Source organism: Dermacentor silvarum, chromosome 9 (genome assembly GCF_013339745.2).
Source record: "Dermacentor silvarum isolate Dsil-2018 chromosome 9, BIME_Dsil_1.4, whole genome shotgun sequence".
In the NCBI taxonomy this organism is placed as follows: domain Eukaryota; kingdom Metazoa; phylum Arthropoda; class Arachnida; order Ixodida; family Ixodidae; genus Dermacentor; species Dermacentor silvarum.
The window spans coordinates 165,732,146-165,744,737 of record NC_051162.1 but is presented as its reverse complement, the minus strand read 5'-3'; the positions used below and the strand labels follow the sequence as shown (position 1 = coordinate 165,744,737).

The window sequence follows — 12,592 nt, the reverse complement described above, 5'->3', positions numbered from 1 at the left end:
CACACCACTTTAAAAAATATCAGCATAGTGAATTGTAACTACTTACATTTAAATTTTAATCTTGGCATTCCGAAACATCCTTTAGGCTAGGAATTTATTTGTCTTTATTATATACAGAGTATAAGCTGAGTGTAAATGGCATCCCTAACAAATCATGAAGATTTTTTTAGTGCTAACTTGTGTGCATTGCATAGCTAAAATTTATATTGTCCCACTGCTTCCATTGTATTCTGTGTGATCTGTATTCTGGCCCCGTTCTTTACATGTTTGCATCTGCACCTACTGTATTTTCGGGTTTATAAGACGCGTTTCTTTTTTCTGAATTTTTCGTCGGTGCGCCTTATAGAATGGTGTGACTTAGGTACATTTTTTTTTTTTGAAAAACTGCCGTCAGAATCGGATTTGATGTTATGGCCACGCGAAGCACGCTGGTTGATTCAATTGCTACGGGTTCTGTGCATGCTGTAAGGTACCGGGTTCTTCTCGTGATCGAGTTCCCGAGCGCCATGCGAGAAAGACGGAGCAGCAACACAAGCTGGGGTATGCCTAACCCGAGTCGACCGACCCCTAAGTCATCACATCTGGAGATCGCTGTCAAGATACCAGAGTACAAGCCGCTCCCCCTCCTCCCTCCCGCGCTGCCTTCCTGCTTTTCTTCCTTGTGTGCGATTCGGCTCACCGTCGCATGCTTTCACTCGCACATACAGCATATGGCGCGCCCTTGGACTTTATACGGAACATCGCGGCAACCACGACATCAGGAATGCGCCTGAAATATATAGCACCCATACGCTTGCGCGTGTCCCGCCTTCACGGAGTGAAACGTTACTGTAATTTTGTTTCAATCACGTACCTAACGAAAAGGGGTGTCTTATCCACCGGTGCGACTTTATATACGTTTGTTATCGGAAAAACTGCCGTTATGGGGGGGGGGCATGCATCTTGTACAAATGTGCGACTTGTAGACCGGAAAATACGGTGTTTCCTTTACTATGCTTTTATTTGTTGCACATGTACGATCTCTTACTCGGTATGCTTTACTGGGCTTGCAAGGTATGATGAATAAAGAAAACTGGCGGACGCATAGCTTTATTTCCTTTATGCACAGCAGTCTTCGTACCCAGTAGTAGCTCAAATAACATCACGAAAGTTATTCAATGATTTGTTTAAAGAGCATTTACAAGCTCTCAGAGTGTAGAAATGCCTACAATAATGTTTTGTTTCCTTGAAATGTAGCAGTGAGTTTTGTCACTTCTCCCAACTTCATCTTGTTACCTTAAAAAAAAGAAAAATGGTCATACATTTCCTAGTTCTGACTGGTCTGCCTTTGCTGTGAAAGCATTATGAGTTTTGCAATGGCGTTCTTTGTAGCATGTTTGGCTCGTCACTGGAGAACAACATCACCAGGCCCAATGAGCGGGGAGAGTACGAGGTGGCCGAAGGCTTGTCTGCTACAGTCTTCAGGGCCATCCTGGTAAGCACGATACTGCTGTGTTTATGTATTCATAGTTTAGGGGGACCATAAAGATTTCGGTAATCTCATTGTTTTTAGCAGAGTGAATGTGTATATAGTGTACACAGTAGTGGTGGTGGTGCTCCCTAGGATATCCTACCCCTTTCTTAAACTTATTTTCGTCACGTGAGCCTAAAAAAAAATGACAGGGTGTCCTTATTTTAATGCCATTGCATTTTTGTTATGTACCATCTTGCCCAAGCTGTAGCTATTTTAGAACAGATATTTTGTTGTTGTTTTTCGGCAGAAACCTGCTGCTGTTGAACTCCTTTCTCAGCAATACCTTCATCTCTGAGTTAAACTTTTGAAATGTTAACAGGAGTCTTCTTTATTTAAATAAAGGCTCCAGTTCATGCTATAATTGAAGGAGATTGTCCGGGCGAGATGCAGCTGACTTAATGTGATAGGCTAATGATTTTTGTTAAGGCTGTGGGGCATGAAAATATCCGGTAATAAGTATTGTGTGAGTACGTACGGTGAATAAGTACGGTGCATAAGTATTGAGAGGTCTTGGCTACCTGTGTCTTGAAAGGGATTTAAAGCCTAGGACTAGCAAGACATAGTAAATGAATTTATTTGGTCAGGTAACTGCTGGTCACACTGGCACCTCACACCTTCTTTTTTTCTGTCTAGTCACTGTTTCAAATAAATGTTTATTGATTCATTTTTTTCTCTTGAAGGATTACTACAAGACCGGGGTCATCTACTGCCCTCCAAGTGTTACTGTGCCTGAACTGCGAGAGGCGTGTGACTATCTTCTCATCCCATTTGATGCCCAAACTGTCAAGTGCCACAACCTCAGTGAGTGCCTGGTTTTCTGCCTCTCAATATAGCCTACCTGTTTATATATTATTGCCCAAGGTTTCATATTATGCAATGGGTGAGCATTGTCAGCAGGTAGATAACCTAGCCTTGTCAAAACACAAAAAGGGTTCTGCAGTAGTATCCTTGTTTCCATTTGTAGTTCTTGAAATTTATTGATAACAATGAAGTAACAGGGGGGGGGGGTACAGTGCTCACGGATTGAAACGCGACAGGCAATTTTGGGTGGAACACTGCATCTGTGCAATTACTCGAGAGTACTATGCCTTGTTGTTTCGAATCTGGTCACGAAAGGTGACGCAGACTCTGATCCAAGTGTATAAGTCGAGATTGCGCCGATGTCACGCAAACTACCGACGGTGAAAACAAAAGCATGCGCATTGGTCAGGCCTAAATTGTCGCGTTTCGATCCGTGAGCACTGTACATTCCGTTTAAATGTACAGAAAAAGGTCCTGTAGCTCAAGGTTGATGTTGGGTCTGTTGGGTTGATGTTGATGTTGGATTATGTCCATTGTACACAATGGACATAATGCAGAATCAATTCTTTCTGGGGTTTTACATGCCAAAACCAGTTCTGATTATGAGGCATGCGGTAGTGGAGGGCTCCGGATTAATTTTGACCACCTGGGGTTCTTCAACCATCGAAATGTGGCTGCCACGGCCAGGATTCGATCCCGCGATCAGCAGCACAACGCCTTAGCTGACTGAGCCACCGCGGCGGGTAATGCAGAAGCAATTGAAAATTATGGACTTCACAATCAAAGTTCAATAATGCAAATAAATGTTTCTTTCTTTTTTCTAGAGCCAAATGCAGTCGTTCATTAAACACATACTCGAAGGAAATACAAAATAAAAGGTACTGCGATAGGTGAAAGAAGCACATTGAAAAGGCGGTTGGAATAGTACAAAGCAATATATTTTATTAAAAAATACAAATAAAACATTAAATTTGAGATCAATAAAGTAGAGCATCAAAAGAGCATAATGATGACATGATAGGACAGCTGGTAAACAGTACAGGATTGTTGATGTTCTCAAAAATCAACATTTAGCAAACAAAATGCATAGAAAAAGTTTGACCAATGTGAAGGCTTATATAGGATGGCAAAAGTGAAGTTATTCCAAAATTTTATCACAAGTTGTTCAGATAAGAAAAAAAAGTTGTTGGGAGAAATAATCTTTTATATCTTTTAGTGCACACTGACTTGCCTTGGCAACAATTTATGTTTGTACACATGCAATGAATGTGTACATTGTAACTTGCAGTTGCTTTCAGTTGGCTTGATGAGCATGTATAACTTTACCTAATGGTCCTTTGACTGTGGCACAAATTGTTTTGAATGTTGTAAGTGCAAGACTTGTTGCTTTATTTTGCCACATGTCAGCAGCTGCTTCTTGCTTCTTATTTCACTAGGAGGCCTTCTTCATGAGCTCTCTAATGAGGGAGCTCGCCAGCAGTTTGAAAAGTTCCTTGAAGATCTGATTGTCTGCAGAATGGTCAATGCAGCTCAGGTCAGTAGTTGGAGCTTCTTGGTTTTACTATGCTGGGTCCCTCTATACAAGTCAGTGAAGTTATACTGTATATTGGCGTATGTTTTAAAAAAAAAGCTGAATATTCCAGAATATGTGCACGGTTGTTTCTTGTATGGCACCAACTCATAAAATTTTCTTGTTCCTCCATTTGCCGGAAGATGAGTGATCACTGAGAGGGAAATGTGCAACCAGGCAGTTGGGCAGTCTACCTTTGTGTCACTCCAGCAGTTATCATAAATATGGGATGTACATTAGCAATTTTATTCTGTCATTACTGATTTTCTATAAAACCTACTCTAGGTTTGCTTGTATTTGTTGTATCAGTGATAGGAAAAAAAATCTGTGATCGTCTCAATAAAGATTGACTTTATTGTGTTGTGAAGACTTTTATTTTTCTGAATATGTATGAGTTACGTGTATGTTCTTTTTTTTTTTCTTTCCCCCCGATCTCTAGAGAGGTGACCGTGAGTGTCACATAGTGGTTCTCTTGGATGACGATACAGTCGACTGGGATGAAGAGTACCCACCACAGACTGGTGAAGAACACTCGCAAAGTTAGTACATTCCTTGAAACACTTGGTGCCACTTGTAGAGAAATTTAATTACTGTATTTGCAAGGGTGCGAGGTATTGTTTTCTTCTTTTATAAGCCACCTGATTGTAATGCATACATTACTTCTAAGAAAACAGGTTTGAAAATAGCATGGCCGTTGCAGCTAGATATGAAATGGACACTTTGTTTACAGCATTGGCAAGAGTGTACAGTCAGTGCTAGTGGCATTGTCATCACAAGCTGACAGAGTGCAGGTTGGCGATGATAACATGCCGCTTTCATTACTAATAACTGAAGTTTTGTTTCATGTTAAGTTAGCGCCAATCAGGCACTTTGCATTTTTTTATTCAGTAGACCGAGGCAATGGGCAACTATCCCATTTGCAGTTGTTGCGGAGTAGTTCAGGAAACAAATATCAAACGAAATGGACCACATGGTGGACGTGCCGGGGTCTATAAACAGTGTTAAAGAACTGTCTCACAGGTACAGCAGTGAACGGTGTGTGTGAATAAATTTCCATTCAATTTAAGTAGATCCTTCTGTTTTGTGTTTTCCTAACGGACTAAACTCGAGACATGCTACTTTTTTTTCTTGTTATAAAATTTGCTACATGTTAAATTTTAACGCACATTATTTTGCTACTATGAACCCGAAAGAGCTGTGTGCACATGAGATTCAGGGGCACACTTGAATAGGGGAAATGGGGTACTCTGTTAAAAAGCTAACATTAGTGTGAAAAATAATGGTTATGTGGAGGCTGTCGACTATTAAATGAGTTATTAATACAAAATAAAGTTTACTTTCAATTAGGCTGTTGACTATTAAATGAGTTATTAATGCAAAATAAAGTTTACTTTCAATTTCATTACGTACCTAAGTACGTAGCTTCAAATTCATTAATGTGGACATGTTGTGATGTGATACATTTGTATTTAGTTGCGTTAATGCTATCATGTTTCTTTTAGTATTGCACTGATACTATGTATACCGTTGACTACTGTAAAATGCCAGAGATGCCCACACCCAAAAAGTATACCATGCGCATTTCTGGCGTGATTTCCTGCTTTTAGCAAGATGTAATATTGTTGAAAGGCAGATTGAGTTCGGGCTTCCCTGGGAGCAATAGGCTTTGACAAACTGGAGGATGTACAAGCAACACGATTTGATTGACTGGTTGCGTGCAGCTTAACATTCTGCACCTGATGTGTCCGCCAACATCAGTTGGTGAACCCAATTAAGAAAACTGAACTACTAACTTGAAGACTAGCCAATAAGAGAAGCTTCACTGTTGTAGTACCGTGTTTCTGAAGTAGTTTATGATGGTTTATATAAACTATTGTTGCCTGCTGAAATCAGCCTCCCCCTTATAGTAGCTCTCTTCAGTCTTTGTTATGGGCAGATTGTCTCTGGAATCGGTTGCAATATAAGGTGGTGCACCTAGAGTGACTTGCAGCTTATCTGCACGTTTGATGTATAACAACTTGCTGCAGCATCTGAATTATAGCTTTGTTTTTCTTTTATATGCATGCACTGGGAACTTATTTCGGCATGTGCCCTTGTTCCTTTTCAGTTATCCACAGCACAGCTATGTACCGCTTTTTCAAGTACATAGAGAATCGGGACGTTGCCAAGCAGGTGCTCAAGGAGCGCGGCCTTAAAAAAATTAGGCTTGGCATTGAAGGTGGGTTTTTACTGTATTTACTGTCCATTTAATGTATTTACTGTCCATTTCGTTGCATTTCCACTGTGCAGCTCTTATGTTTGCCCACATTTCTAGCTGTGTGCTGGGTGTGCGCTTTCACGAGTGGGCTCTATGTGTTCATTTGTCTATGCTTTATTACTGTTTAATTAAAAAGCAAGGCAAGAAAAAACAATGGCTGTCAAAAGCATGACGGGCAAAATTGCGCGGCATATTTTGAAAATATGCTTGTCAGAAATGCGCAAGCTATTCTTTCAAAATGCTCATGCAGGGTGTTTCACTTAACTTGGGCCAAACTTAAAAAATATGCAAATGCTACGTAGCTGGACCATCCAATGAGTGCCAATGAGAAAATTGTAAAGCAATATGAAAAACTCCCTATACAGCTCTCTGGTGCTCAATACATGCTACATAAAATTGTTTTTTTGAGCGTGAAAAAAGCCCATGAATACATGCTAAGTGCCTCGAGCGGGCCAGTCGCATGGCAGTTTTGGGTGTCTGTGCGGGTTGCTTGTTCTTGTTACTGTTGGCATTGTTGGTTGTTCCAGCAGATTCATCACTTAATTACGTAAATGCTGGAGCATGTTTTCTGTGGCAAATGTGTAGTGGGGACACGTGTTACTAAAGACACCTAAGTAAAGGGATTCATGTGGTACGAACAATCTCTAAACAAAAATCCACAGGTGTAAAACCTGCTTATTTGCTTAAAAGGGAAGGACCATTTTTCAGTCACTTTCGACATTTAAGTAGTATTTCAGGCCAACAGCCGTGACACAGTGACGCCGTTAGCTTAGCCTTGCGTTTAATGCGGATCAGCTATGAATGCCCACTACAACATGTTCATTTTGAGGATGACACCTTAGAGTATGTAAATTACACTGGTGATGAAGTGCATGGTATTAAGTATTGTGGCACCTAGGAGGATTGCAGAAACAGTGCTTATTTGCATACTGTGCCTTCTTGCTATCTACAGCGAGAACAGCAGCTAAAACTAGCTATAAGAGCTAATCAGCTAAATTTGTTTCATATAATAACTTATAAAAATCAAAATGAGCTTTATCATGTGGAGTCTTATACAGAGTATTTTGTTTTTGCGGCTTGCAAATATAGTATTTTATTAGTACAGTGTCGCTAGCTACTCTGTTATCTCAAAATGACTGCATTTATGGAAGGTGCTTGCAACCGCTTGGATATAAATGTCTACTGTGACTGTGTCTTTGTCGCACAAAATGTTCTTATAATGCAATGATATGGGGCATACATATGGAACCACAGTATTCCTGATGTCTGCTCTTCTAAAGCTTTTTTTTTTTTCACAGGTAATTGTCCCTTTTGGTGCCTGTGGCAATTGAGTCAAAATTTACCAATTTAAAAAGGAATTAGCACAGAAAAAACATCATTTCCTAAAAACAAATTCCTAAATCATTAGCTTGACTTTGAGAGAGATTGTGTCTGCAGTGTTGCTGTTATGATCATCAAGCGAGTGGATAAATATTGAGCTCTACAGTGCAAAATAATCTGTTGGATATGTCACGACATCTTTGATATTTGACTGACACCCCTCGATCCTGCACCTTCACAGCACCTTTGAAACGTGTGGTAGACCTAACAGTGAGAGATATGAAGAGAGAGCCAATTCACACTCTAGATGAAATGAAAAAATAAGTTTATTCACACAAGTGCGTGAAGCACATGTGAGATAATGAATGTAAATGCATTCAGGGGTGGCAGAAAGTTGGATGCAATGATCAAGTTGGCGGTAGCATTGGTGCAATTTACATAGAATAGCAGGAGTTGGATAAATGTTTCAAGCTGGCCATCAGTGGGCTCATGTGGACAAGTGGTAGTAGTAATGACGGTGGTCGTAATGCATCTATGTGCAGGGTACCCGACCCACAAGGAGAAAGTGAAGCGTCGGCCGGGCGGGCGCGCCGAAGTGATCTACAACTATGTGCAGCGTCCCTTCCTCCGCATGTCCTGGGAGAAGGAAGAGGCCAAGAGCCGGCATGTCGACTTCCAGTGCGTCAAGAGCAAGTCCTGTCACGAATCTTGCTGCCGCCACTGACGGGTCTCCTCCGGTCGCCAATTCCGCAGCGATACACCAGGCGGCAATCGCTGCTGGAGTTGTCGGCGGGGGTGGTGCTGTCGGCGGTATGGCTGCAAATGCACCCGTGGTCGTGCACGTGCTTCAGCAGGAGCTCGGCGCTGTCGGAGGGGCCGAGGAACCGCCCGTTCAGCCGCAGGAAGAAGTGGTGCTGCTGCCTAAGGAGTCTTATCCGACGGTGCTCTTTCCACCAGACGACCTGCCCTAGTGCCACCGCGTTCCCGTTTCGCCCCATCGGGAAGAACATGCATTTGTGGAGCAGTGTTGCGCCTCAGGTTTTATAGTGCCAGGACACGGGTTTTTGTTCATGCGCGCGCAAGACAGCACAAATGCAGATGCCTAAGCAACTGATGGACTCGGCAAGGCACTGCACTAGAGCACTTTGTCTGATGTGTTTATTTTTTACTGCCAGACAGGATGTGAGTGCTGAGCCAGAATGTTCAACGCTGTTTGCTGCTGCTTCTATTTTATTTTCTTGTCTCGGGCAACTTGCACAGTTGAGTGTTGCAGTCTGGAATGCCTTCCGTAAACGAGAGAGAAAAAGCCGTGTAGCATATCCTGCACTGAAGCTTCACATAGGCATAATATTGTGTTATGGATCAGCTGATGACCAAGTGCCCCAGTGCCTGACCATTTGAGTGCAAAGCTCTGTGGTTGCGCATTCTCATCAGTGGCTGGCATGTGAAGGCTTACTTCAGTACTTTATTCATGGTATCTTGCATTACCATCCAAAAGTTGTGCAAGCGACAGTAAGATGTGGAACATCTTGTACAGCTGTGGCACCCTCCTTTTCTTTTGCATTGGCTTCTGTGGTTCCAAGTTGTCATGATTTAGCCCTCAATTATTGGACATCAGGTGAAATGCAAGTTGCTTAAGCATTTCTTTGAAGCTTTAGTCTTTTATTCTTTGTGTGCACATTTTATTGAAGTTTGCCGTAACCTTGGTAAGGTGCAATCTCTCAATGAAGCAACGGGCCTGGCAGTGGACTGACTTCAGTGATTCTCAGGCCAGCTAAAGCGCACGACCCAAGTTCCTGTTTTTCACTCCAAAATTTAAACCATGAGCAGCTGCCCTATACCTTTTGAAGTGCTTTGCATGGCTACTCGCACTGTCGGCATATTTTTCTCATTCCTGGCAACAACCGAGAAGAAAGCAGCACATTTTTGAGAAAGTGGCACCAGTGCCTCTGAGTGGACTTAAAACTCATGTGTTCATCCCAATGTGCCTCTGTTCATTGTAACACAGATTGAACCCCAAGGGTGACCTTGTTGTGACGTGTGGTGTAGTTACTTTGTGCACTTGAAAACTTGTCCAAAGAATGAGGAAGAGTTCTTTTCCGTCCTAAGCTCTGACACATGATTTTGCCAACGTAAGCTGGTATTTAATAAAGACAGTTGGTGCATCTTGTATTGGAACATTAGGCAGAAATTGTTCTTTCTTGTCTTGGCGTACCTACATGCCAATTTATAACACTTTTTGTGAGTATTTGCGTTGATCTTGCTAGATATATTTTCTCAGTTAGACATCTTGCTAAATTGGTAGAGCACGACAATTGCTGTGGCCAACGAAAAGCAGCTTAAAAATAATTCTTAGAGCCTCGGAAAAAGTGAAAAGGCAAATTAAATGTAAGTGGTTTCACAGGGGAACGTTGTGCCAAGTTTAATGTTTGGTCTTATATTTCGAAAGAAATTTTTTCTTTGCTTGTGGCTTCTGAAAGGTATGCCAGGTTTGATTATTTGCATAAAGCACACTGAGATCCTGCTTTCTTTAGTTCTTTCTAGATATTTCTATTTAGGCACAATCTTAAGTGTCCTTGATTGTATGGTAATAATAATGTAAGGAAAATTTCTCTGTGGCATTGGCGGAATAGCACTTCACTGTTATTTAATGTTAGTCAAACCTCGTTATAATGAAGTTGCATCATACGCAGAAAAATGCCTTCGTTATATTCGTGTTCGTTATATCGAGTTTATACTGTGTAATAAACTGGCATTGTTGTCCCAGAATTATTGTTTTACGTGGTAACTATGTAGGAGAAAATGGACCCTGAAAATGTACAGTCAACCATAGAATTTTACGGAACACCAGATCTGACAAAAAGATGAATACCTGCACAGCCTCGGAACGCAGCCTAGTATTCGCATTTACAGCCTCTACCAGTACATGGGAACAACATTGTGATGTTTGATTTCACTGACTACTGTTTCAGGCTGCTCGGAAATTTAACGGGTTTCTGAGATCCCGTGGTCCGTGAACTTTTGTGGTTGACTGTATTTGATGCTGTGCATGCTAGATGAGTCCTTTTTGCAGCTTCATTGTAGTTCGAGGCGTGCTTCTGCACTCCAGGATGCGCACAGGATTGACGAACTTCACTTGTTCCCTGTTTCAGGTAACGTGGTTGTTTCTCGACAATGTTCATATGTAGCTGCTGTTGCAAGGTCATTCATGCTGTTGGAGTTGCTAGTGTACTGTGTGAAATGTCATAGATATTTTCTGGTGTTGACACTTGGCAGTCAATCTATTATGCAGGCTTGGGCAAAGTGTGTTTTTTTCATGACTATAGCAAGCAAAATCTAATTTCAAGTAGCCCAATGTTATTAGTGTCATAAAGATCAAGTGCAGTAGGAACGCCTAAGTTCATCAAGCAAATTTAAATATTGGCAACATTCTTCCGAGCTGTTTGTTGATACATTCTTATTCATGTAATGAAACCAACAAGTGTGCAGTATCTCAGCGAAAATTTTTGTCAAGTATATAAGAGATGTGGTTGGAAAGCAGTCAGTGTGTCACGAAACTCCTTTATTAGCATTCTCACTTGGCTAGAAGCTCAGCCCTTGTCATGGTCTCTTTAATCCGTGTCCTTAAGCCTGGATAAATTACTCGCCCAAACCTACACCATTAGAAATGTTTGCTACAAATATTGCTTTCTGAAAAACAAGGGGAATCCACTGGTATAAAATAAATGTAGGACACTTGAAGCCTTTTCTTGGAAGCACCGCAGCAGCCGTTAAAGCAGTGCATTGCCATTTCGTTTGCTTTCATCTTTGTTTGCCCTTAATTAAAGCTTTACTGTAAGGCTTCAAAGCTAACTGAGGTGAGTGATCTGTCATTGACCTGCATGAAGATATTCGAAGTGTTCGTAATTTAATTGGTTCACTTTCATCTGTTGTTTCATACGCCTTTGATGACATTAGAAATGTTGCTCTTAAACTTCCAATGGCCCATCAGCACGAGTGCTTTGAATCATAGCAGCAATAGCAACCGTTCTCTGCCATAGCTATGTCAGTGGATAGAATGCAAATTTATTGCTGAACCATTCTTTCAAACATAAGCACATACTTCATTAGCTAAGCCTAACAGGGTTTCGTTGACTTTTTTTTTTTAGTTGAAAGTTCCTTTTGAAATAGTGAGCCTCAATGCATTAAAAAAGCCTAACCAGCTTCCAATGTGAGGTACCATTGCACATAAGATGTAATGCTTACAAGTTGAAGTAGGCTTAGCGAAGCCTAGCCATTAAGCCTTCCTGATTTTTTTTTACTTCTAAGTTAACTCCAGGTTAAAGATTCTCCAGCAGATTGTACCTGCAACCAGATTCCAAACTAAATTTTGGTCACTCCATTCTGCTTACGGAATTATACTCTACATCCTGGTTTACAGAACGGTCACTCCTGTGTATTATGGAAGTCTAGTAAACTGACTTTAGTTCTGCAGACGTGTATTTTTTGGAGTGTCCTAAAAAGCGGCCTTATTTCACTTTATTTTCTTAAGGGCCCCTTGTGGGGTATTGTGTAAGCGGCAGGAACATAAGAAATGGAAAAATGCATCCAGAGTACCAAATAGTAGCCACACTTTCACTGACTCTATTGGGCATTGCAACTGCTAGGCAGTCTTTAAACGTCAATTTTTTCATGCCATTCTGTTTGGCATAGACAGGAGGAACTACATGTGAGATGTATTGGAATGTCACTTGTGGTTTGTTTTCAAAAATTAAGCAAAGTTGCTGGTACATTACGGGACTAAGCTGTCTGAGGAGATTTTAGTACTGTTCTTCAGATGGTACGACTGGGGCAGCTGGTTACCTGACTCTGCTTCCTGTGTTTATGTTCATTTATGTATGGACTTCCTAACCTTTTTTTTATTTGGTAGATAAAATATTTTCTCTTTGGTATGGTTGTATCAACGAAGGATCAGTAACTGCTGAAGACTTCACGAAGGTCTACATACCTCTGTTTTCTTTTTCCTTGTTAAAACCACCTGGTCACGAGAAAGAGTAAGCTTCACATGTTGAAACAACTCGATACTTTAGGGTCAGGTTGTCATTACCAGCATTTATCAGTGCAACCAATGATTTGACATTGAATTATTTGT

General features: G+C 41.2%; 1 protein-coding gene across 1 annotated transcript in view; it reads left to right on the top strand.

The window, feature by feature from the left end:
* Positions 1-10,230, top strand: part of LOC119464625 (BTB/POZ domain-containing protein KCTD20-like) — a 161,806-nt gene extending 151,576 nt beyond the window's left edge. The window contains 7 exon segments of the mRNA XM_049656204.1: positions 1,372-1,474; positions 2,194-2,314; positions 3,751-3,848; positions 4,324-4,423; positions 5,992-6,102; positions 8,004-8,158; positions 8,160-10,230. Coding sequence (XP_049512161.1) covers positions 1,372-1,474; positions 2,194-2,314; positions 3,751-3,848; positions 4,324-4,423; positions 5,992-6,102; positions 8,004-8,158; positions 8,160-8,432 — 961 coding nt within the window. The 3' untranslated portion in view covers positions 8,433-10,230.
* The last annotated feature ends 2,362 nt before the right edge of the window (positions 10,231-12,592 follow it).